Genomic DNA, 27,056 nt, shown 5'->3' on the forward strand with positions numbered 1-27,056 from the left:
TGCATAAGTGTGCATGCCCTCTTATAACTGGATGTTTAGAATAAACCAAACACATTCAAACTCATATTATTAGTAGTCAGTACGAGCCTGCCAACATTTAAAGTGACTGACTAATCCCAAATAAAGTTCAGCTGTTCCTTTGTTGCATCTCACAGCAAAAACCATAACGGTATCAGTCCAGATCCAGGCATTAGATAAACCACGGAACCACTGAAGACCGTCATCAAGTGGCGAGAATATGGCTCAATAGGGACATAACCAAGAACTGGACATCCCTCCCATAATGATAAAAAGACGAGGAGAAAACCTGTCAGGGAGGCTTCCAAGAGGTGGACGGCAACGTTGAAGGAGCTGCAGGGTAATCTGGAAAGTACTGGCTGTGTACTACATGTGTACCCTTATTCTCCATATGTCTGAGCTGTGTGGTAAGGTGGCAAGACGGAGGCCTTTTCTTTCGAAGAAAAAATATCCAAGCCCGGCTAAATTTACCGGCACATCACCTAAAGAACACCTTACCCAGTGAAGCGTGGTGGTGGCTCCATCAGGCGAATCTTAAGGCCAACTCTTCATTGTTCAGATGTCCTCAGAGGGTATTATGAAATGTTAAAAGCAGAAGAATATAGCTGGAAGCACCTTCTGTCTGAAGCGTGTTCTGATCTTGGCAGACCACAGTAGGACTGGCTCATCGTATTTCACAGTTTGTGGTTTGATAGACGGTTTTATTGTGTGAGGTCACACAAAAGGAGGAAGGACACACTAGTTGCATATGATTGACTATGTGTAAGTAACACATAAAAGCAGTTTATTTTAAAGGAACAGTACAGGACACCAGCCAGATGAAACAGATGTTGCTGCGCTGCCAGGTGGAAATTAATAACAATTACAGCGTTGCAATGTAGCAGTTAGTGACTGATTTATTTGATTTAATGTTATGTGGAGATATCAATCCATTCTCTGCTGCTTATCTGGAACGGGGGTCGCAGTTATTTAATGTGCATTGCTGTAATTCAGATTGCTCAAATACCTACTTCTAAATTTGTAATTAGTCAGTTTTGCTCCGTTGGTGTCTGTTTTTATTTATTAGGTTTACTCAAAGATGCAAAGGCAAAGATGTATTACAAGCACATTATAAATGAACTTATATTTCAGACGACTCAAAGTGCTTTAACACTACTACATCATTCACCCATTCATACACTGATGGGAGGGGCTAAGGTTTCCCCTATCCATTCACATTCATACATTGCAGGCACATGAATGTGGGTTTAAGTGTCTTGCTCAAGGACACATCGATATGGGCTAGCGGAGCCGGGGATCGAACCGTCGATCCTCTGATTGAAGGACGACCCGGTTTACCATTGAGTTGCAGTCATTTTCAAAACTGTGTGAAATTTCCAAACTATTCCTCAATTGCTAACTAAACATAGACTTCCTGTCAATTTGACGCAGATTTCAGAACTGTAATACAATTCTCTTCAGTTGTTGCTGTAATGCATCGAATTCGCCTGAGACCAAAACGAGCATCACTCTGACATCAACATGCAGCAGTCATAACCACAAATCCGTGCAACTTGTCACATATTTTCAAATTTAGCACAAAAAAGCAGGTCCTAGCAGGAGTTGTAGTAGCACACGCCGTGGCCATGGACAGTGGAAGGGAGACGAGTCAGTGACAGGAGTTAAATTGGGAGGACGTGGTCCTCAGTCACCAGGAGTATTTCTGCAGTGACATGTTGGGAGGCGACCCTGTAGAGCCCCAAAAGCATCTCCCGTTTCATTCTAACAAACGTCCTAAAGTAGCAACACATGGCAAGTCAAAAACAACCTGGAAGTTATTTGCAGTGACCGAGCGTCTTCAGACATTGGCCTCCTCTTGTTAGTGCAACATAAACCTCCATGTCCCCAAACCAGCAGAAGCAAGAACTTGACAGTGTTTAAAAGAGTTGGTACGAGTAAGTACAGTGATTGATTTTAATGGCTTCATAAACAACTATATAAAACAGTTCATAAAAATTCATGCACTTTCAGTGTAAATTCATTTTGAAATATAGAGGAAATTTATGTACAACAGTGCGAACCATAACAGTGACTTCATTCAGTTGGGTGGTTCACCACAAATATACTTGGCTGCATAGAAACATCGACATTATTGCCTACGTAGAAAAGAAAACTGAAAGGTTAAAAAAAAAAAAAGCGTAAAAAGTCGAGCTTAAGATATAACAGGTGCTTCTATTGAAAGACAACCGTCTTCCAACTTACTGATTTCGACACACTGAGGCAAAAGAGCTAAGCACTGCAGGATAAAACTGAGTATCATTAAAGAACTTTCCCTTTACCAAAAGTGATATTCTGAAAGTATTATTATACAGGAACTCACTCATAGAACGACAAAAAAGCCTGAGTTGATGGGGAAAAGTAGAGTCATAATAAATCCAAAAAGCCTGAGGAAAAAGACCACTGATTTACTATTTTACAAGAATTTACAACAGTGTAACCTCGCTCTCCAAAATCAACAACAATCCAGGTTATTTCTTTTTACAACTACGATATGTTATTAAATAATTCACACCTGGTGGAAAATAGAAAACCTGCTGAGGAAAATGAGAAATGCTGTAAATGAGGTACTTCAGGTGGTCAGCCTGAGCCCGGGCTGGATTCAACCAGACACCTTTACGTCAACGTGTAATGCGATTCATGTGACGACCGACTTCTCATCGGTCAACACTTAAATAAGGTAGATAATTACATTAAGCATGATAGAGAAACAGAGACAGACGGACAAACATAGAGAACAGTCATTTACAGGATCCAGTGTCATTGGTTGGTGGGAATATGAGGCAGCACTCAGGGTCAATCGAGTTTCCAGAGTTAAAAAAAAGTTTATAAAAATAACAGAAAAATGCAGCTCGCTGTTGAACACAACGACGCAGCGTTAAACTCTTTAATACAAAAATACGCTTTGAATTTTTCCATTTTATTATTTTCTTCTGCCTGGTTTGAGGTGCTACCCGGTGTTCATCTTCCGGGTTACCGAGATGAGCTGCAGCTGAAGCGAGGAGAGGACAGCCATGCTGAACTGACTGGTACACAGTGCTTCAGACAGCTTCCGGTTAGAATCCACAGTCCCTGTAAGGCATCTGCTGTGTTGATGAGTCTATGGCTGCTACTGGCAGACCCGGGCAGCTCCTGTTATGTCTTCCGGCTGCTCCAGATCTGCTCCGGTGTGCTCTTGTGGTCCGACGAGTAGTCGAAAGGCGAGCGGTGTCCCATGGGCGAGCGGGAGTCGTAGGGTGAGCGCTGGTCCCGGGGCGAGCGGGGCCCGCTGGCCGAGGCCCGCTGCTCGGCCTGCCAGTCGGTGTGGTAGCGGTAGGAAGAGCGGTGCTCCGAATGGGAATGATCCTTCACGTCCAGCCGGTGGTCTCTGCTGGAGCGGAACTCCTCCAGCTTCCTGTGCTTATTGTCGTTGTGGTATCTACAGACACAAAGCGAGTGCCATATTTTAGTACAAAGTATTTTAATTTCTTTTTCTATGAGCACAAATTTTAACCTTTCTTTTGCAGTATTTTTAGAGACCGGAAATGGAGAGATTGATGATAGCTAAATTGTAAATGGGCTGTACTTTTATATCTCTTCTAGTTGTCTGACCACTCAAAGCGCTTTAACACTACATGGCATCATTCACCCATTCACACCCATGAGGACTAACATTCATACTACATTCACTAGGAACAGCTACGGGATAAATTTGGGGTTGAATGTCTTAGCCTGACAGAGTATGTCAGACAGACACACACACTGCTGACAACCGTAGATTATTGATGGGGACTCACTGGAAAAGTGGCAGTATGTGTACACATTCCTCCCAACAGAGCCCAGGGAGCTCAGAATGGCAGCCAAACCCCCCCCCACCTTAGTGGTGTGTGGTCAGCTACCTTCTGTTCACGCTGTACACCCACAACTGCTACCCCAAACATGAAGAGAACTGTGTTGTGAAGTGTGCAGATGACACTACCGTCATCGGGCCAGATTTCAAACAATGCTAATTATGTTGTAGAGGAAATCCACAACTTTCAGAGAACAACCTGCTGCACAACGTCAATATAGCCAAGGAGCGAATGGTTGAGTTTATAAATAAGGGGGCAAAGACATACACTGTCGTCTACATCAGTGGAGTAAGTTAACAGCTTTAAGTTCCTGGGAATCAGCATCACTCTCCTTCCTGGTAAAGGAAGCTCATAAACGGCTGTATTTCTTAATGATAAAATAAACCAATACAAAACCAATCACCCCACATGGCAACTAAAGTAATTGTTAAATAAAACTGTAAAGCTCCTTAACACTACTTGTCATCATTCACCCATTCACACACTGATGGGAGGGGCTATCATGCAAGGTGCCACCTGGCCATCAGGACTTACCCCTGATTTTCCCCGGCAGGCTGTTCCTGCGGTGTGTGAACGGTAGTTAAAGTGTCCTGGGACACATTGGCCTGGACTAGCAGAACCGATGATCGAACCGTCGATCCCTTGATTGAAGGACGACCCTGCTCTTCCACCGAGCCAGTCGCCCCAGAAAATTTCAGCTGCAGTAATTCATCTTCCATCCTCCCTCCATATATAATATAGCTTTTGTTTGTTTTTCATATAGCGCTTGTTTGTTTTTGTTTGTTGCTAAACGGCACAGCAATACACATGTCGCTGTGCGAACCTGTTGTACTACCTTGTAATGAAACTACTCATTTGGGAGGTGTTTAATATTCAGGTCTACGGTGGGAACCCACCAGCTTTTGGCTCAGGCAGTACGAAGAGAATGCTAAACATTATTTGGCACTTTTCATGGGATTTGTTGACAATAAGATCAATATAAAACGATGGCAATTTACCTTTAAAATGGTAATGGTCTTAACTGACTTGAGTTCGGTAGGCTTACATCAGAGAGGCAAAAATGTGACAATTACAAAGTCCCTTTTGTTTTAGGAAGAGGCCCTGGTCCCTCACCTGTCCTGTCGGTCTCTGTCCCTGCTGTCTGGTCTGTAGTGGTCTCTGTCTCTGTGGTCTTTGCCGTTGCTGAAGGATGAGTACGGCCTTTTCCTGGACTCCCCAGCTGAGGTCTTCCTGTGGGCGTCCGAGCTGTGTCTCTCCTTACTGCTGCTGCTGCTCTCGTGGTACCGACCCGAAGGCGGATGCCTGTCCGAGCTGTAGCTGTCCCTGCTGCTGTCGTCCTGGTGAGAGTTGTCCTTCAGCCTTTCAATATCTGAGGACGAAGACCAATAATCAATCAGTCCAGTGTCAACGTGCTCAGTATATTGTCTATGTACAACAGAGGGAAGCCGAATGTACCTGCATGCTTATAGCCGTGGGTGTTTATACTTCTAGTGTTCTGCTCCATTGCCTGAGGAAATAATAATCGTCACAATGAATATCATTAAAGGTCACACTGTAATCCAGAGTAAGAGTTACTATAGGGCCATCACATACCTGGGCGTTCTCCTGTCTTTTCTTGATTGCATGCTTATACAGTTTATGTAGTTTCCTGGCATCAAACTCAGTGAACTTTGAAACAAATATCCACAGGTTTCTGTGAAAGACAAAACACCATCAGCTTAACATATGGAACACATGAAGCATGTCGTAGTCCTCATTCCAGACATTGACTCGTGGTGCAATGGATCATTAAAGTCAAGGTTCGGATCGGATCACAGATCAGAGCCACGGATCAGATCAGCACATAAGAAATAAAAGTTTTATTAGTTCCCTGATTATGTTTTTTTGCTGCTGATACCTGATATTACCAGCTCTCCTGTTCATTTAAACTGAACATGATCAGAGATCTAAGGATATTAGAGGATAATGTCAGCCAGGAAAGCTTTATTTCACACTATGAGGGAACATTTAACTGTCATTAATCCATGGTTCACATGCGTACGGATCACTGATCAATAACAGTCACTTAGACTACTAACATTAATCCATACATCGATGTTAAATATTGGTTGATGTGTGTGTGTGTGTGTGTGTGTGTGTGTGTGTGTGTGTGTGTGTGTGTGTGTGTGTGTGTGTGTGTGTGTGTGTGTACTAACTTCCTCCATTGTTTGATCTGGTCAGGATTGGAATACTCCTTCAGACACTCCGTGATGTGGTCCCCAATCTTAATGAGGCACTGTCTCGTGTGTTCAAGCTGCTCTCGTTCCGACAGCCCTTTCTCCGGTCGGTCCAGCTGCTTGAGGGCCGCTTTCACTGGCCGCATCCTCTCTTTACACTGCAACGTTCAAACTACAGTTAACTCCAGCAACATGATCTTATCCTAGTGATTAAAGTCGTTATTACAATACTGTTATTCTACTAGTCCGTTATTTTATTATACGTTGAGACAATTTTAGCCAAGTTATAAATCTACTTAAAAATACACAAACATACAATAAGAGGCTGTATTTGACAGTGGAACATTTAATGAAACAGAATCGCTATCTAAAGACGTTATCAGTGAAACGTACCACACTGAAGGTCCTCTGGTCCAGTTCCTCAGACTCCTCAGATACTGGCACAGTCTCCCCACCTGCTGTAATATGGACTGGCACATCGGAGGCTTTCTTTGTCCGTTCTCGTACCTCAGTCTTTACTTCAATCTGATGAAAAGGATTGAACATACATTTTAAGCCAATCTCTCATCCTTTGTCCTTAACTTCTTTATACTGGCAGACAGCATAATTATGAATTACTTTAATGAATCTAGATTATGGTCTTCAGTTGTGGAGAAATAAATCACAATTATTTTTTCACCTTTTCCATGCTCTCCTCCAGTTTATGGACTGCTTCCAGAGGCTTAGTGTCTTTTTTCTCTTTTGGCTCCTTTGTTTCTTTGATGTCCCAGATTTCCTCCCTCTTTTCTTTTTTGCCCTCTTTTTTTATCTCTTTTTCTATGACCTCCCTCTCCCCTGATGAAGAAACGTCCTCCTGTTCAGGCTCCTCCTCATCATCTTCATCGTCCTCGTCCTCATCTTCCTCCTCCTTAACCAACACCACCCTGTCTGCTCGGCTCCGTCTGCTTGGCGCCTTCATTGGTACTACCTCCTGAAAGGGCCGAGATGCATTACACTTCCAACTCCAAAGTGAAAACAGGAATGATTCAGTTCATGCCACAGCACATGAGCAGTGCGAGTGGTATAAAATATACCTTTTCCTCCTCGATTTCCTCCTCCTCATCAGACCGCTTGTCCGATGGCGGATCCGAGGATGTACTCTTCAGCACTTCGTCTGTCTTAGTTGGCTTCAGAGTTTTGCTCTTTTTACTCCTTGGTTTTCTCTTCCGTGAATTTGCCTACATACACACAAAGAGTCATGGTAGATTCTGGTCGATATAAATTTGAATTTATCCATATTCAATTAGAAAATGACTCTTCTCCAGCATTTTAGTTTGAGAGGCAGGGGAAAGGTCCCATGTACTGTAAGACTTACTGTCCCTGCTTGTTTCTGTGCTTCTCTTTTGGCCAGGTCCTTGCTTAACAACTTGATGAGGTAGTCTGCTCGGGTCTGGAGCTGTTTGGCCTGTGGCTTCTTGTCAGGGTCGTCTGGTAGGAGCTGGTCAACAGAAAAAAATAATAATCAAAATGACTGAACACAAATACATCACAATCATAGATAAATTAATTTGCATATGCTTCCGTACCGACATTTGAAAGGAAAAAAATTACAAAATCTGAAAAACATTTATTTTTATATATATATATAAAAATATATATATGTTTTTTTTAAACAGTTGAATATGGGAAAACACTTATAATTATGTTGTGAACAAAATTTTAAGAAAGAAAACTAAGGAAGTTGAGGCCTCAAAGTCATTCAAGAATATATCTCATATTAAAAACAAAACAATATACATGACCCTCTACAATCACATAAAGACATTAGATATGTTTAATGCCTGAACTCACCTTGTGTGTGAGATTGAGGTCTGGATCCATCTTGATCATCTCCCAGCTGCCATAACCGTACTCATAGATTCCTATGAGGAGGCTGGAGTCGTCCTCCTTCCCCCAATCAATGTCAAAGTGTGCTGCCTTCGAGTGGCATGGAATCATATACCTATACCAAAACACACATAATTAAGATATTCAAATATATTTGGTCATTTTAGCAACATGGTTACTTGATGTATGAGTGTATGTCCAAATGATCCATTAATTGGATATTACACTGAGCAATACAATCAAACTGTAGCCCTCTAGTTTATCAGGAGCCTTACTTCTTTCTCTCCTCCGGGTCAGCAGGAATGGCCTTGTGTAGTGGCGCCAACTCTTCCTCATGGGAGATAACAAGCTTAGCATTCACCTGGACCCCAGAGATCCTGAACGTTGGGCCCTTTACCTTCCCTCTTCTGCCTCCTAGTGGTCAAACACAGGGTACCCACATGATTTTTCATCTCAAATTTAAGACTTTTTAAGACCACTTTAAATGAAATTTAAGACCAACAGCGCACTTGTTTCTTTCACAAAAACATAACTGACAGTGCAAATTCAGTGCAAACAATCGTAGCAATAAAGAATTTATCAAAAATAAAGAAATACAAATCAGAAAAGAGGATTTGTTTGAACGTCAGAACTTGTTCTCTCCACTCACACACTCACAGACACACACTCACAGACACACACACTCACAGAAGCACAACGGATAACTTACGGACTGCACTTTACCTAAACAAAAGTTATTAATTAGATATTGGAGCCTAAATCCCTGCAACACTTCCTCCGCACGAAGCCACATTACATCGGACTGTTGAACGCGTTCTGCACCTCAGAGGAGATATTTACGCGCTGCTTCTCTTGAAAGGAAGACGTTATCTAACCCAACAGCGCGACTCAAAAACGGGGAATGAACGACGAGCTAGCGAGCTAACGACAAACTTAGCCTAGCTAGCAAGCAACACTACTACGCAGTGACCTTCTGTCTGCTGCGCTGCACTCAACTTGTTTGTTCAATAATCAAACATCTACTCGACTTATTGAGGGGCGTAATAATCGCGCAACACAACTTATCGATTCGTTGTTGCAGCCCTACTGAACAATGCAGCTCAGGGGTGTCAGCGTCTTAGCCAGTTCAGAGCCATATACAAGGTTGCCTGGTATTTTGGATGTGACATTTGGGTGTACCAAGATTCGTTTTAACAATGAACCATAAACAAATTTTGTGGCGCCGTATCAAATAAGGAAGGGGTAAAAAAGAAGATTTGATGAACGAAATTGTAGACCTGTTGACAAAATGTAATACCTTTTTAAGGCCTTAAATTACGAATACTAAATTTAAGACTTTTTCAAGTTTTTAAGACCTCGCGGGTACCCTGCAAACAGCAAAGCACTTTATTGTTACATGGCTAAGGAGCAGTTTAGTCATGTGAAAGACGACCAGTTTATGAAATGCTTCAAAGTACCATGACACGTTTTGTAACGACAGTTTAAAGCCCTATCCGTGTGTGTGCTAACCACTTTTTGTCATTGGAAAAAATGCATCCTGGGCCTTTAGCTAATGATAAATAGGAATCAGATTTATACGTACAAGCTAATTCAATTTGGAGAATAATGCAACAAACAAGCGAAGGAGGGCCGCCGTGGTATAGACCTTCACTATCACAGTAGCCAAGCCACGGTCTGTTTGACTCTAAATTGACCATCATTTACAAAATGAACATCATGCAGTATTAAAGAAGACTTTAAATTAGAGACTGATATCATAAACTCATGAGAACTAGAGTCATTTTCTCATAGACTTTTATACAACCAGAGGAGTCGTCCCCTGCTGTCAGTAGAGGGAATCCAAGTTTAAGACACTTGCTTCACTTTTCAGAACCTGAGAGACATGTAGAACAGCATGACCAGGTTTTAACTTTTACAACCCGGGTCTTGTCTCAAATCTAATTAACTTCAAAATGTTGATGAAAACTCAGGAACATAACTGTTTTTTGTTGGCAGCTACAACACTCTACTTTGGAGCAAGACGCTGGTACAACCTCCATCAATAGAAAGTGTGACTGACTCTTCAGCTGACAAAGGTTTCAGCAATCTATTCTAATATCAAAGGCGATGAACAAATGCATTAAACACATTATCACTGATGATTACACTGATGATTAATCAACTAATTGTTGCAGCTCTGATGACAATAACACACACACCCTTCCTATCATGGGCTGATTAATGGGTAGAAATATCTGCTGTGTTACCCGAAGTCTTTTCTGGTCCACATGGGTTTTCTCGTAGTGTTCTCACACAGCCATTGTGAACCGTCTCTGCTAAGCGTTTCAGATCATGTTCGGACTTGTCCACAAGCTCGGCATCACGAGCAATAGCATCCAACCTGAGTGACCAAGACAATTGTTGAACAGACTGGAATTTTTTTTCTTTAAATGTTTAAACACAAATCAGACATGGGTTACCTTTCCAGCGGTCCTCCAAATTTTTTGTAGCTCTTGACAAACCTGTAAAAATAAAAAAAAATAAAAAATCACAGAGATTTAGATTTAATATAGAGAGATAGATTTAATATCTAGGTATTATAATCACCTTCGAATCTCAGCATCGCTGAAGCCCTTGATATTTTCTCGTGGAATGGTCCGAGGTCGTCCTCGTTTCTTTGGCCTTTTTCGGTCTGAGGGTGAGTCGCTGTCAGACCCAGAATACCTCCTGTTCCTGCTCTGCCGGCCCGAACTGGCGTTAAAGTTCGACTGTAAACACAAACCGAGAAAATTGGCTGGAAGTTTATTAAAAACCCAAAACGTGCAAATATTACTGAGCAGCACATACATTCATAGAAAAAAATCTATGAACTTATATTTGCCATGACTGCTTGTGTACCTGTTTGGCACAATTCCTCATGCGTGGCAGCAAGTAGATTTCCTCAAGCTCCTTCTGTCTCTCCTCTTCCTCCATCCTCCTCCTCTGTTCTTCAGGAATGATGTCGTCCCAACTCCGATGACTACGCTCAGAGTCCATGTCTAATTCCTCCTCGTCCATCATGGAGAAGTTGGCCACCTGCACAGACAAAACGGTAAATGTTGAGTTTTTAAAGATAAGAGCATCACAACTTTGTGGATAGATTTAATTTTTATTTGAATATACCTTGAACTGAGACAGCAGTTCTTCTCCCACTGTGGAGGGTGCAGGATCATTTTCCCTGGTCTCAGCTCTTTTGAGGATCTCGTCGATGTCCATTTCCTACAGAACAGAAAAAGTCATAATATGCTGCTCCAATAGATTTCAGAGAAAAGTTGTGATTACGCACACGCATCATTAAGAATACAACTACATACCTGAGGTTCCTGCTCCTCACCCTCTGGCTCTTTGAAAAGCTCCTCAGCACCAAACTTCAAGATGGAAGACAGCTCCTCTTTGTTGAATGGCGCTGAACTGTATGTCATAAAACACACTAAAGTCAGATAACTGCAAAGTATAGCAGTTACCTTTGAGAGGAGTACAAACACTACAGAATAAATCAATTTTTGTGAAAAAAGAAGAAAAGCTGCACTCTTTAATGACATAACTTGTCAATAGTGAGCGTGTCAACAAGCACCAGACATTTTTGTTCAAGATGGACGTGAGCAAAAGGAGGAAAGACAGTCAAGCAGCAGAATGTGGTATGCAGGAAGCCTTGCTTGCCTGGAGGGAGCAGCACCGGTATGGAGGACAGTTTTCCCTGTAGTGTCCATCCTCTGGATAACAAGGTGATCCAGCACCATTTTCTTCTTCGCCCTCTCAATGATTTCTTCCTCCACTGAGCTCTTAGTCACCAGACGGTAGATATTCACCTGCCAGTACATAAGCAAACAGTGAAATAAATAAACAAACAAACAAACAAACAAACAAACAAACAAACACATTATAGGAGAATATTTGGTTAAGGCAGATCACTTATGTATCTGTTTTGTTAATGTCAACATGACATTTTCTTTTGCTGCGTCACACTTTCAGTTTTCTGGTCACCATAGTGAACCACGCCAACGTCTGTATATGTATTGAGGTTTACGGCAGCTGTTACATACCTGTCTTTTCTGTCCGATCCTGTGGGCTCTGGCCTGTGCCTGCAGATCATTCTGGGGGTTCCAGTCTGAGTCAAAGATCACTACTGTGTCAGCTGATGCCAGATTGATACCCAGACCACCAGCACGCGTTGATAACAAGAAGCAAAAATCCTGGGCACACAAATGGAGGTTAGTTACACGTTCCAGTCCTGTTAATTTAAATGAAGCACAAAATACATTTATTGAAAACAATGCATAGAACTTACCTCTGAGCCCTCAGCATTAAAATGATCCAAAGCCTGCTTCCTCATCTCCCCCTTGATGGAGCCATCTAATCGCTACACAAATGTACAACATTTAACATTCAGAAATGTGGAACAGAAACATGTAGATAGAAATGCATATGTGTATATGCATGAACAGTACGTCTGACTGTTATGCGAGTAACTACCTGAAAGAGGAACTGCCGGCTCCTCAGGTAATCAGCCAGGATATCCAGCATCCGTACCATCTGGGAGAAGATGAGAACTCTGTGGCCTCGGTCTTTTAAGCGCACCAGAAGTTTGTCCAACAGAACCAGCTTCCCACTGCTGCGGATCAGTTGCTGTCAGAGGAAAAGAGGTGCAACAATTACGGGTCCATCCTTCCCATTAATATAAGGCGATCAATATACACAGTATGTATGTATGTATGTGTGTGTGTGTGTGTGTGTGTGTGTGTGTGTGTGTGTGTGTGTGTGTGCGTGTGTGTGTGTGTGTGTGCGTGTGTGTGCGTGTGTGTGCGTGTGTATATCTCACACACATATATACATACACACACGAAGATAAATATACAAAGATAAATAAATCCTAAGATGGTCTGCAAACTACAGCTGGCTGACATACGGAGCTTACAGGACGTTAATGTGCAACTTCTTGTATATTAAATAAAGGTTACTGGAAACGGCCTGACTTGACAGCAACTATTTGTTCCCGCGTACTGCTGCTCGTGCCGCCTGATCTAGTCCACTTTCTACGTAAGGCGCAGTTTATCTTGAACCAGCCTATTATCTGATTTTGCAAAAACACTATCCATCTTTTACTTTGATAAAACCTAATTCCTTGAATAAAATATATGTACTACCTGATGTTGCAAGCAAATGATAAAATAAACAGACCTGTAAGGCTTCAGCTCTGTTGAGGAACTCAATGTCATCTGGGGGCTTGATAAGGTAACAGTGGTTACAACACTTCTTCAGCTCCATCATGATGTTCAGGAAGCCCGACGTGCTGCCTTTACCTTTACTCAGAGCCTTATAGTTCCTGGTCAGGATCCATCTGATTACAGACACAGATATTAGTATGAATTATAGTTGCTTTATCAAGGATTAATCCACAGCCAATCAAAACCTACCTCATACATCAGATTCATCCACCTTTACATACATGTGCCACATGTTAGTTTTACTGACAGTTATGTCACAGCCACACAACAACATGTCGTCAGTGTGTCACAATTGTGAGTCCAAAATAAGCCATGGGGGAACAACTAACATTAGAATTAAAATCTTTCTCATGCAAGCCGTGACCGGCCTGCCTGCTTATTGCACGGAAAAAAACTAGGGCTGTGAAATGATTAAAAATTTTAATCAGATTAATCACAGGTTTCTGTGGATTAATCATGATTAATCACATATTACCGATATTCTCGGTATATTTTTGTAAAAACATAAAGATTTATGATAAAAGACTGATATATACATTGTCATTTATACAATGGGCTGCTGTTGTGAACAATGCAACAATAGGCTGTGAGGTGAACCCCGTTATCGTTTCATCCCGCTTCACAGTCGTGCATCTACACGATCTTTAGCTCATAAAAAAGTCGTGCTAAACTACCAAAAAAAAGGGTGTTGCTGAAATTCCAGTTGATTATTGATGCGGCGATGTTTTATGCAGAAGTAGTTTCTTTAGAGCGTAACAGGATGTTCGTCACAAGTGGAGGTGACGAGGTGCTCAGTGTTGCTAGATTGATGATGGAGAAGTATCGTACCAAAGGCTCAGAATGGTTGTATTTGGCGGATAATTATCGTGCATCTGGCAACCCTGAGATCGGTCGACCAATGACAGTTCTCTCTACCGTCAGAGCTTGCGCAAGAAGGTGAACGTAAGATACCATTTCACAACTTGTAAGAGCGTAATAACTAGTTTGTGAAAGACTCAGAGAAACATAAATATCCAACGAGGCAAAATCCCGGACGTATAGGTATCCCTCCCGGACGCATTTTTAGGTCTCAAAAAGAGGACATGTCATGGAAAAAAGTGGACGTCTGGTCACCAGGTAATTCTCATTACTCACAGAAGTCCAGTGATCCTGTCAGCGCCACATGATCCGTAGCAGCCAAGTCATTTTCCGTTTTGTTCGTTGCAGCTTTATACAGCGCGTGGATTTGTGTCATGATTGTGCGTCTTTGCGTTGCTTTGATGCTCGGGTCCCCGTTGCCACTCGCAACACTTTGGTGAACCTTCATCCTCAACTATATTAATTCCGCAACTGTGCTGCTCAGCTTGTCACAGGCAGACTTAGTGAGGGGTCTTTGTTGTTCAGTGAGGCTGGTTTGACGCATTCCTCTTGAACGCCCCTCGCCGATCAACATGCTGCGCGTTGAGATGTTACTTAAGGCTGGTTGTGCTGGTGAAACGACAACGTCTTCCCGAGTAAACATCTGACATCTACGTCTGACTGCATTAGAGCGGAAATAGTTGAATTTCTGCTGTCGTGGAAGCTCATTCTATGCATGCGTTAAATGCGTTAAAAAAAATTAACGCATTAATCCTGTAATTTAATCACAATGAGTTAACGCGTTATTTTTCACAGCTCTAAAAAACATGCAGTCTGATGAAATTTAGACTTTGGTGAGAAACTTAAATAAAAATAGTTGTTTGAAGCAGACATTTTCACAACATTATAAAATAATTAATAATTTATAGAAAGATTAGAGGGGAACTATAACCTGTTTACCTTCCAAACACTAAACTTTAAGCAGTAAATAACTAGAACTACTAATGTCAAGATTTTTAAAATGCAAACATTCTTGATAACTCACATGGGAATTTGCCAAGAAAATTGCAAACGGTGTATCTCTATCGTGAAGCAAAATTTCATTAACTAGAAGATCATAATTGATAATGACAAACTTGTGAACACAGAACAACTGAACTTAAGCCAAATCTACATGTTTTGAATTTAAATGGTAGTGTCCAGCACTTACTTGTAATACTGTTTCTGGATAGCACTCATCTCCACTCTGAGGATCTGTTCCACTTTGGCAGGAAGAGATTTCTCCACATCTTTCTTGACTCGGCGCAGTAAAAAAGGCTCCAGCTCTTTGTGCAGACTTGTGTAGCCCGAGTCCCTGCCTTTGCCATGCGCCTCCTCGAACAGCTCCCAAGAGTGAAACCTTGAGAAACAAGACATACAACACACATCAGTGTGGGACTCCAGTCAACGCATGCCACAATTCTCGATTTAGTCCTCCTAACAACAAAAGGCGCCAAACTGATTAAGCGTCAACATTCTTACTTTGTACAAAGTGTCTCATTGGTTTGTTTGAATCATAAAAGTGTTTTATTGCTATACCACTATACTGTACATCACAACCTAGACGGAATTCATTAGACTTTACACTGCTCTTCTTGGAGACACAAAGGGTTACATAATTTTTTCTTTAAATATGCAGCAGTACTCCCTAAGACAGAGGTAGCCAACACGGTGCCCGCGGGCACCTTGTCGCCCGCAGGGACCACGTGAGTCGCCCGCGAGACGTGTTCTTAAAAATATAAAATATATATATATTTTTTTTTAAACGTCAAAAGTTGTCAACCGACTATGGTTGCGCTAAAACTCTGCTCTGTATGCAAGCAGCCCCAAACACGGCGTGCACAGGGCACGCACACGGACACGGCGCGCACACAGGTGAGCAAACACACGCAAACACACACACACAGGCGCACACACAGTGGACAGAGAGGTGAAAAATATTTTGTGTGCTTTTCACAATGGGATTTGCTGCTTTAAGCTAACATATTTTAAGCTAACCGCTGTCAGTTTTAAAGACAAACAGGCTGCAGCCTGCAGCTCCATGAACAACGTTTCTGACTATATCAAGAGTCTCTGGGCGCAAGAGGACTTGCCGATTCTTGGCATTTTGCCAAAAGCCGAGCTTTATGAGATCTCTGTGAGGTCTTTCTGCTGTTGACTCTCATCAGAAAACAGACCTCAGCTCATTAAGCATGAATTGAGAGTCCATATCAAATCTATAACCCTGTTTTAAAAAGATGTGTAGAGGAAAGCAGCTTACTGAGCCACTGATGCAACCTGATGCTCAAACATCTGCACTTATTCTGTTTTGTTTCGCAAAAAAATAGCTTATTGTTTTCCACAATAAGCTATTTAGTAGTAACTAAATATTAGTTATTTTTTGCATGAATATAACTTTATTTAAATTTTTCTAACAAAGTGATAAAAACATGTTTTTCCTACCATCATTGTTGTGGAAATTGTTAATAATTATTGTGAGGAATAATTAACATTGATATGTGATCAGACAGTTCACATATAGTATAATTAAAAGCTGATCTGTGCAACTTTGTTGTTCAGGAAGTTTGTATCAAACAAGTAGCCCTTTGGATTATTTTGTACCTCAAAGTAGCTCACGGTTTCAAAAAGATTGGTGACCACTGCCCTAAGACCTGTAAACACGCCATTGGTGTATACAAATCATTCATGCTCTTCTTAAACACCAAGCTGAAGGAAAAGCTCTTTTGCACCTGACAGCCCCATCAAGGAGTACTGCGACGATACCTGCTTCTAAAACGAGTAGAACCTAATTTTTGGTATCGAACCTAAGAGTTGGTATCAAAAACATAATTGACATGGCCTACTTCTCGGGCATAATGAAGTGCAGCAGCGACCAGAGCTCTTTCAGGGAGTTCTGCAGTGGCGTTCCTGTGATCAGAAGCCTGTGATTGGATTTGAAGTCCATCATGGTCTTGTAGAGGAGGGAGTCGTCATTCTTCAGTCGGTGCGCCTCATCCACACCAATGAAGGCCCAGTTAACATTGCCCAAAAATGACTGGAGAAGCACAAATGTTACAGGTTTTACATATACTAATAACATACAATTGGGTGAACAACAACAATAAGCCCATATGCCATGAATAAATAAAGTAGCTGACCTTGTCTTTGAGAAGAATCTCATATGTTGTGAGAAGGATGTTGAATTTCAGTCTTTTGTTATGGACATGGATCCACTCATGTGTCCTGATCTATTAAATAAAAACAGAAGAAAACATGAAACATGTGAAGGAGGTCAAATGCTACTTGTAAACATTCTTCTTAACCTTCCCTTTCTGTATAGGTGGATTAGGAAATTGTATTTAATAGAGTTGAAGAAAGTGTGTTTCAACTACTGTACCATATTCCTACTGCTGATGTCTCCCAGATAGACGACAAAATTCATGTGGGGGGCCCATAGCTGCATTTCTCTCTGCCAGGAGGTAAGTGTAGAGAGAGGCACAACCAGCAAGAAGGGTCCGTATAGTTGGTGATCATTGAACAAGCAGTTGAGGAAAGAGATTGTCTGGATGGTCTTCCCTAAACCCATTTCATCGGCAAGGATGCAACTGTTGCCTCTATGAATGAAGAAAGAGTGAGAGAACCAGTGTCAGCTCGTATTGTGGACCTGATGCACACGGCCAAAGGATGGTGCATCCAGCATATGATAATTTAATATATTACATGGATATCCCCCAATAACCCAAATATTTACAGAATAGACATTCAGATGATGAAAGTTGAAAATCAATGATTTCTTAAAATCATACTTGCACCAGGAGTGGGCCATCCAGTTCAAACTGTCCAACTGGTAGTCTCGGAGCTCCAGTCCTTCACCTCCTATGTAACTTGGCTGCTTCTTCATAGGCAAAAACCTGGGTCTCTGTTTGAGCACCTACAAAAAAGAACACGAGTTAGCGATAGTCTGTGTTTCAGTCAAAACTCACAGTTCAGTATATTTCAGACTGGAAACTGACTTAGAAGAAATTAGACCAAGATAAACTAAATTAAAGTAATTCTCCTTAAGACGTAATGCCTTATCAACAGACTGTCAGTGGAGAGTTGGCAGTGCATTACCTTGCTGTCCCTGGATGGAATGAACTTCGACTGGTTTCTGCTCATGTAATTGTCGATGCATTTCTGGAACTTTCTGCTGATCAGAGCACCGTCTTCCCAGCTACACTCGGAGTATGGTAAACCCTGCCACTTGCACAGGTAGTCTGGATAACCAGCTGCTGACTTCTGGTTTGAATGTCCTGCTCAAAAGGAATTCAGAGACCTATTTAGTTGCACAAATACAATGGTGTCAAATGTATTCAGAGAAAAAAATGCTTCACACAACAAGTTAGGTAGAATGTGCACCTATGATTCGCTCTACAATCTGGTACTGAGAGTGAAGGTCATTCATCATTTCTTCCTGACAATTGACGTACTCTATGTCCTCTGGTGACGCTGCCTTTAACCTGGGTAGAGGACAAAAAGCATTAGAAAATAAGTAACAGCCCTGCATTCTGTTTATTTATCTGCGCCAAACAAACTACTTTTTCACAGGATGCTAAATAAAGTTCTCCTAAATCAGCAAAAATGGACACTTGAGCCAGAAGAAGGCGGTTTGAATCCCCGAAAAGATTTGGAAATTGTAGACGCCGACAGAGCTGCAGCAAAAGAAGAATTAAAGTGACCCACTAATGTTTCGATAATCAACAAAATTAAAATGAATGAGTTGTCTGTTTTTTTTTAGGTTGAATGTATGCATTAGGATGAAAATGGGAAAATGAAAAAATACGATTGAAATACTTTTTTTACACTAATCTCAGTCCATCCCGGCAGCAGTTAACGATAGCCTACCGTATATCTACAGTAGCTAGCTCGCATCAGTCTTTTAACAGAAAAAATGCTGAAAAGGTAAACAGTCAAAAGTGTGGCTGTATTGTGCAAAAAAAAGTTTGAACAACGCAATGTGCTGCAAATGCAACAAAGCAATTGTGTGTACGTCAGATCGGAGGAACCGCAGCTGACCGGCAAGAACATCGACTGGGAGCTCTGCAGGAGAAACACTTGAAGCTGCGACACTAAGTGAGATTAATAGGAGACATGTTTGCTCCTCGGTTCATTTGGTTTTTGCCGAATTCAAGAGCTGCTCCGTCTGGTTCAGAAAAGCTCTCCCGGTTGATATTAATGATGATGTGTAGTCCAGTAAAGCAGCACAGTTTGTAGAATCCAACAGTTTCTAGGTGGAGTTCTGTTGCACATGGTCCCTTAGAACACATGATGCGTGTGCTGCAAAAGAATTGAAGTTTGAAGCTGTGTATAGAGTGTGTTTTGTTTTTATTTATATTTAGGTATACCGTAAACTGATGTTATAGTTTGAAGTTAAAAAGTTTGAAGCTATAGTTTGAAGTAAAGTGTTTTGTATTATTTATATTTAAAGCATACTTTAACGAGGTTAATATATTGTTCAATTGGAAGAAAAAAATGTGCCTTCCAAATAAATACAAAGTTGGTTCAGGCACTGGTATCAAACATTAAAAAAAACGGTACCCATCCCTACTGCAGGGTACTGACTGTGCAGCTTTCAATGACAGTGTATATGTGAAATGGTTGGTTTAGTGGTTGTAATAAAGCTTAATAAAGTGTAATGCTCTTGGTAGATAAATAACAAGCTCTCACCATCTCTTTTTCTCCTGGTCCTTCTTCTTGAAATTGTCCAGTTTCTTCATGCCCTTGACGTTCTGTAACTTGAGTGTGTCCTCTGTCTCCCAAGTGTTGTGGATATGGGCCCAGTTCTTCCACTTTATCAAATACTGGATCTCACCAGGCTCTTTGTTGATATTGAAGTTGGCATTGGGGTCCCCGTCTGCTTCTACAGCGTATACAGTGGTTGCACTTCCTGTTGCTGTTAGGAAAAAAGGAATACTGTGAAACATATTTCTAAACTCATCCTTAAAACTGGGCTGAACATTTTATTATTTGGATTTTGCTACAAAGAAACAGGAAGTTTTAGCTATTTTGACAAGCCGACTTCCTGGCATCTCTTAACTTCCGCTAAAAACAAATTACAAATTCCTTCATTCTCCCTACAACTCTTAAAATGTTATGACAATCCTGAAATCCCATACTTGGCTAAATACCAGTCAAGAGATTTAACAGTTCAAACCATCAATTTTAGAACCGTGTCCTTTACCTCTTTTCCTTCCTATCCTGCCTTCCATCACTCTCTCCAGTGTTTCGAACTCATCTTCCTCAGGTTGCGGGACATCTTCACCAAGAACTTCCACTAGGTCGTCTGAATCGGTCTTCAGATCATCATCCTCCTTGTAGCTGACGTTGACTGTGGCCTGCCGCCGTTGCCCCGCAGACGCCGCCTTCTTGTAGTGATGATCCTCGTCATCAGAGGAAGAACAGTTCTGGGATTTCTTCTTCTGTTTGCTGCTTTTCTTCCCATTCCGATAATTCATTCTGAGATGTGCCAAACAACACATGGGCAGAGTTAGACTTATGCAACCCTTTGTATGCTTTAAACAGTGACATGATGATGGCTGATGTGAGTGACCACAACAAAGGGACAAAGTTAAGAGAATAATGTAACCCTGGGTAACAGGAAGTTAAGTTTTAACTGTATGAGATTTCACAGTACAATAATCATTACAGAAAATATCACGGTCTCACGGTATAGTTATTGGTATTATCATTATTCAGTGTTTTTGTGTGTGTGTGTACTTGGAGGAGCTCAGTCCAGACAGAGCAGGGAGATGTGCGCTACTGAGTTATAAACTTACAGATCAAAAAATCTCCAGTAACGTTAAGGCATATCAATACTCCAGTCTTTAATAATTTAGCTTTGGGGCCCGTTTGATTCTAAAACACGCAAAAAGCTCTCACAAAAGAACCAGTATGTGCTTTGTCTGTTCTGGGCTGCTCTAGAAACATGACGGTAAAAGATGGCTAACTCCATGGAAGAGGACCCGGTTGCTCCCCATGTACATATAAAAGGCTTTTTTTAAGCTAATAAAAATGCAATGATTTTTAGTGACGCTATACACTAATGAAAATGCACAAAGTATTATAATTGCCAATTAGAATACCAGTATAATGTTAAAACCCTACCAGAAAGCCATCAAAGGGCAACTGTCCACTTACTTTGTTGGAGGCTTTCTGCTTTTGATTTTGTGACTAGGCTCATAGTCTGATGCCGTTTCGTCACTTTTGTCCTCTGCAGAGGAGTCTGATCCAGAACCACTTCCAGATCCAGAACCCGATCCAGAGTCAGAGGAGGCTGAATTTCTTCTTCGTTTGGATCCACTTGATGAATCGGATCCATCGCTACTTGACGAGTCCTAGAAGAGATTATCAATAAAGACAAAAAGTTCATGTCAATTTATTGTGCACCTCCAATTACAGAAATCCCAGCTAAGTAGACGACTGAAGACTCCAAATAGTTATTCCCATTTAATTATTTAATTAGTACCCAGTCAAACAGGACAGAAATAATGTATTTAGGATCAATTTAAAACAAACCTCATCAGATCCACTATTTGAGGAGCTTTGTCTCTTCTGCTGCTGTTGCTGTTGAAGTTGCTGTTTTCTGAGCATAGCAGATCTCTGCACTGCTAGGATACTTGGGTTGGACTTCCAGAACTGCAATCAATGAGTTTAGTGGAAAGTTAGCAACAATATGGAAACAGGTTAACAAGCTTACACTTGACAATAGTCAAGAACTGTGTTAAACACCCAAAAAAAAGGTGTGCCACTAATGGTGCTCTGAAAATGTGTCATGTGACTTAAGCCCCTTTAACACAGCATGTTGAAGGTGGGACTGAAGGTGGGACTGCCATATTAGGCCGCCTTTGCTTGGTTCAGTGCGAAAAAGCAAAGCCGGCGGAATAGTGAAGCTTCTTTACGGCAGTATTGCGGAATCTCTTTGTAAAAGGGTTGAAGGTCAAACTATTTGAAATCTTAAGTATTGCAACTCTGCATGACATAAGCTATTAGGCCGTAATGTTACCATAGAGATGCAAGAAAATGTTCCACACAGAGTTAAACACTTTGATGCCGATTAAACACGCAATGATCACCTCATTCCATTTTCTCCACATGTCCAGTTAAAGTAATAAATAAAGCAAATGCTGGAGTGTAATTTTACAAATAATTTGTAATAATTCGTTGTGCCAATTTCATTACAATAACATTTCTTTACCTCAGCTCCATCAATGTTTGACTTATTTGGCGGTTCCAGCTTCTCCTTGGATTTCTCTGTGTCAGAATCTGACTGGCTGCCAGAGTCTGAGCCACTACCTGAGCCACTGCTCCCTGACTGGCTGCTGCTGCTGGAGGAGCTGGAACTGGAGCCCGAGGCGGAGCCAGACGCTGAGCCGGATCCAGAACCGGATTCATCGTCAGAATTACTGTCACATTTAAAGAGAAAATAATTAAACATGTATGTGTGCATTAGTAATTAATAGATTCATTCAGTTTCTCGTACTGTACTTATTCAAAATATTTTTAATCAAAAAAATGTGACCATTTTCTATACCTTTTTTAATTGGTATCCATTTTGGCAGTGATAAATGGAGCAATCTTGCAGCTTATTTATTTTGACAATGACTGGCACATCATTATTTACATCTGCGTTAATGCAGCTGGAGTGGCACCATAGAAGTAAGGATGTATATATGTGGCTTTGTGTATGATAGAAAGTGCAGATTTAAATTTGATTAGCCGTCTGTGGGATACTTGCATAGTTAAACTTTCAACTATTAGGTTTAGGAGCTATTTATTGCTGCCATCTCAACATGTAAGAATACTTTGATTCTGCCCTAATGCAGTTTATGATGTGTGGTGTAAACAGACATGTGGAAAACAACAATACTGTTAACAGGAATACCATTAGAACATCAGTCTGTAACTTTCTAAAAGACACATTTCAATGGAAAAAAAACTGAAGGTGGCAGTGTCCCAGACACAGAAATCGGGTATGAAAGTATTCTTATCCAGTTAAATGTGTAGAAAATAAGGGTCAGAGACACAGTAATTATATTCAGTATATTATAAGTTGTGTCAATTGAGATGGCACTATAAAAAAAACAGTGTGTTACTATCATCAAACTACTCTGATGTCCTGTTGTGAAATTGGATCTGTTTATTTACCTTGATTCTCCACTGCTGTTGCTTGCACTTTCATCCTCACTGCGTCCAGCCATGTTGAAGTCCAAAATATAGACTCCCCTGACAACCTGTAGTATTGTGTGTTACGTGGTCAACCTGTATGAGAAGATACACATACACATCATTAGATATACTGCCTGGGAAAGACTGTGCCTTCATTAAAGCCGACCAATGTCAGTAACATCATGCCTTCCCTGCAGTATGCCTGAAGAAAATGTGATGGAGCCGCCGGTGTGTTTGCTAAGAATACACCGCAGGAGCAAATCATCAGTACACCATCTCTGACCAACTACTGCCTCGTCCTTGTGGAGCTGTCAATAGACTGAAGCACGAGATATTTTAAACTATTTGTGAGAAGTAGCGTATGCTCCAAGAGACATCAAATGTCTCCAAAGCTCACATAAACACCGCGTTTTTTAAAATTAATAATGTTAAAACCAGAGAACGAGCGAATGGCAGCAGCTTCACGTAACGTTAACTGTTCACTGAACGTTCGCTGTATTGGTTTTCCTCACCGCATAGGCCTCTCAGGCCTGCGCAGCAGCAGCGTGTTTTCACATCCACGCGAAGCTCCACAAGCACTCTGAACACAAAATAACCACGTTAACCTCAGACAAGCCCACACATATCTCATAATAAACGGATTTATGCGAACCTGTTCATCACCAGGTCTTAGTGTGGCAAAAAGTTAGCATGTAGCTAACTAGCTAACACCGGCTAATGACGCCAACATTAGCTATTGGCGGGGTACGTTGGCAGTAATGTATTCAGACACTGCCAACGCGCCAGACAGTATTTTACCTCCAAATTCAAAAAGAGAACGATATCCAGCCCAAAAAAATACATTAGCTTATTACTACCAGCGGTTTGATTAATATTGGCCACTTTATTGCGACACGATAACGACTGTCCCATGTGTATCACGTTAACTATCTATTTGCTGTTTGCTAACGTTAGCTCTCATGTGTTGTGCTACTATGATGATGTTCTGTGTTACACAATCATAACACTTGTAAATATCTAAAAGCAACCGTTGGCGTCATAATTCCATAACATATGCAGCAACCTTCCGGGTTCAACGGCGTGCAATCTTTCTTATTTAACGCTAACGTGGGTTCGGTAAATGTAAAGTGAGAGGGATGAGAGTCCAGCGTTTACTGAGGTTGCCAAGGAAAGTAGCGTGAGCTAACGTTGTGAAGCACGAGGCTAGCACGGAAGCTAACAAAATGACAAAACTTTGCGCTAGTTCATCTGAGCAGGGACCCGTTGTATTGTTCGCTTTCCGGTTACAGTCGATACTCGGCGTTTAGCAGTAAACGACATTTAACTATGCAAATGTCTGTGCACTTAGTGGAGCACAGTAGAATACGGAACTAATGTAGTGTTCATTAGTAAACCCAAACCCAAACTAGCTAACCTAACTTCACCCTCTTCCATCTTGTTTTCATTCGCCGCTCACTTCTCGCGGCTTTTACCACATCAACATGCAACGCTAGCTTACCTTTTCACCGAACTAGGGAATAAGTAACATATCGCTATATGTTACCTCGTGATAATCACTGTTACCTGTAAAACTCCAATGTAGTTGTTGTTTAAATCCGCCTTTTCGCTTCAGAGGTCCTTTCTTCTCTTATTTAATAGACGAGCTAGCAGATGCGATAGCTAGCGCTACCTTACGCTAGCTAGCTATCTCCCAGTCAGGGAGATCAGCCCCGAACGATTCAGTTCGGAAGAACTGGTGCAGTCTTGGTTTTTACTCTCCTTCCAAAAAAAACGAATAAGTCCCCCTTCCAGATTAAGATGTAAGCAAAGTATAATGCTCGCTGGTCAACTGTGATTGTCGAAAGCTGGCATTTCAATCCAGGGTCTTCCGACAACCGGCCTCCGCCATGACGCCGTAGGGTTCACTTCACTTGGAAACCCCGGACAGTGACGTAACGACTGTGCGCCTCACTACAAGGCATCAGCAGCGAACATCTGGCAGAGAAAATGTTTTGATTCAAGAAATACTTCCACAGAACAAATGTAACGAGACACTAACATGTTTACAAAACATAAATGGCTGCAAATGGGTTACTGCATGCGGCAGGCAGATTGGCGTATTTGAGTCCCTCAGCGGTGGATTTGAAAATGTTTGGGTTTGTGGCTGGCCAGGGAGAATAATACAGTATAAAGTCACAGTGAGAGCAAATATTAATTTAAAAAAAGGAAGGAAATGATAGGTGTGAGGGGGAAATAATCATACCTCAAATGTAAAAGTATAGGGTGTCAGATTAAGTTTAAGGAGGTGAATGTGCCGTGCAACATAAGCAGGCGGGTCTCTGTGAGTGTATGTGTTATAATTGTTTTGGGGGATCGTGTTGCCAATTATCAAGGTCGTGAAGTACAAAGAAAGCGAAGTAAATTTAAAGATATAAGGTTGAAAAAATAAATAAAAATCATATGCAAATGATGATCAGGTTGAATCTACCTCAACAGTTGATTCTTGAAGATATTTTCCTGCAGGTTTTCCCTATATTTCCCTATAGGTAAATGAAATACAACCACCCAGAAGACACAAAGGTACAATGTTAGGTTGATGCAGCAGATGGGCAGACCGACTTGGACTAGGATTTGACTCTAATGTTACATGTTTACTTCCAATGATGGCTTATCTCAGTGATTAGTAGGCTATTGTGGTTTCTCTCATCATGGAGTTTGATAAGAATTTATGGCCAAGAATGTATCAGAAATATAGACAGTTAAATGATTAACCAGACCTTATTTGCATCCAATGGACCAGGATTTACCCCATTTCGACTTTAATATATTAGGGACAACAAAACAAGATAGAAAGTCAGAGTGTGGAGTATGCTAATTAAGGGGTGTTAATCACAATGTGATTTATAGCTGTCCAGATCTTGGTGAATAAAATACATATTATTGGCTTGAAAAAAATAGATAAGGGATGTGGTGATTTCAATGCTTTCAATACATTATAGGGTGAAAGGGCTTCAGGCTCTAATGGGCAAACCATTGAGGGACGAAGGGAGTTAGTTTACATATAGTGGGTAAATTAACTTGGACTTTCCCCTCAGAGACCTGGGACTTGACTTGGTCACGCAAAAAATGACTCCATCCCTTTGGCTTGAGAGGCATAGCGAGATTAGATTAGATATTCCTTTATTGGTCCTGCAGTGGGGAAATTTGAGGGATTACAGCAGCAAATGGCTAAAGAAACATAGTAAAAATCAAAACAAGTAATACAAATAATAAATGGTAAATGATCAAAAAAAAACATAATACAGAATTATATATATATATATATATATATATATATATATATATATATATATATATATATATATATATATATATATATGTGTGTGTGTGTATTTTTATTATTATTATTTTACTCAGGCCAATGTGCACTTTGTTGAATTCAAACTTTAAGTAAAGACAAAAATACATAGCTATTTATCAATCTAGATAGTTTTGGTGATATCCATCGATGTCGGCTTTCTCTTCAATATAGTGGGATTAGACTTGTGGTGCTCAAAAAGACAAGAAAAGAAAAAAAAACTCAACAGCAATGTCTCTTTCCAGATATCATGAAAGAGACATTGCTCGGCAACTGAAGATAATCCACAGAGTTCGTAGCATGGATTTTCATTCAACCAATGGTCTTACGAAACTACTCAGAACAAGGTCTGCACCACAAGTCGGGATCTATAAAGTCCCATTATATTGGAGAGACATCTGTATGGCAGATAACTAAAAAAAAAAGTTTCAAACCAAAACTATCTAGATTG

At 41.0% G+C, this 27,056-nt stretch overlaps 1 protein-coding gene across 1 annotated transcript; it reads right to left on the reverse strand.

The window, feature by feature from the left end:
* Window positions 1–1,957: 1,957 nt before the first annotated feature.
* chd1 (chromodomain helicase DNA binding protein 1) lies at window positions 1,958–25,210 on the reverse strand. The gene is made up of 36 exons (XM_068573566.1): window positions 24,832–25,210; window positions 23,248–23,361; window positions 22,298–22,505; window positions 21,619–21,738; window positions 21,241–21,437; window positions 20,285–20,559; window positions 19,771–19,996; window positions 18,463–18,563; window positions 18,178–18,356; window positions 17,871–17,995; window positions 17,462–17,678; window positions 17,223–17,312; window positions 16,929–17,119; window positions 15,257–15,445; window positions 13,163–13,322; window positions 12,458–12,610; window positions 12,273–12,344; window positions 12,028–12,177; window positions 11,651–11,793; window positions 11,299–11,401; window positions 11,108–11,203; window positions 10,844–11,020; window positions 10,553–10,713; window positions 10,426–10,467; window positions 10,213–10,346; window positions 8,242–8,380; window positions 7,931–8,081; window positions 7,455–7,577; window positions 7,174–7,317; window positions 6,780–7,070; window positions 6,494–6,625; window positions 6,080–6,258; window positions 5,478–5,577; window positions 5,340–5,391; window positions 4,998–5,253; window positions 1,958–3,472 (listed from the first exon to the last, which is right to left on the reverse strand). Exons 2-36 carry the CDS (start codon window positions 23,298–23,300, stop codon window positions 3,190–3,192), a joined length of 5,412 nt encoding a protein of 1,803 aa, XP_068429667.1. The 5' UTR covers window positions 23,301–23,361; window positions 24,832–25,210; the 3' UTR covers window positions 1,958–3,189.
* Window positions 25,211–27,056: the final 1,846 nt, after the last annotated feature.

Source organism: Clinocottus analis, unplaced genomic scaffold (assembly GCF_023055335.1).
Source record: "Clinocottus analis isolate CAN_PGR_092001 unplaced genomic scaffold, fCliAna1.0.p SCAF_13, whole genome shotgun sequence".
NCBI classification, from domain to species: domain Eukaryota; kingdom Metazoa; phylum Chordata; class Actinopteri; order Perciformes; family Cottidae; genus Clinocottus; species Clinocottus analis.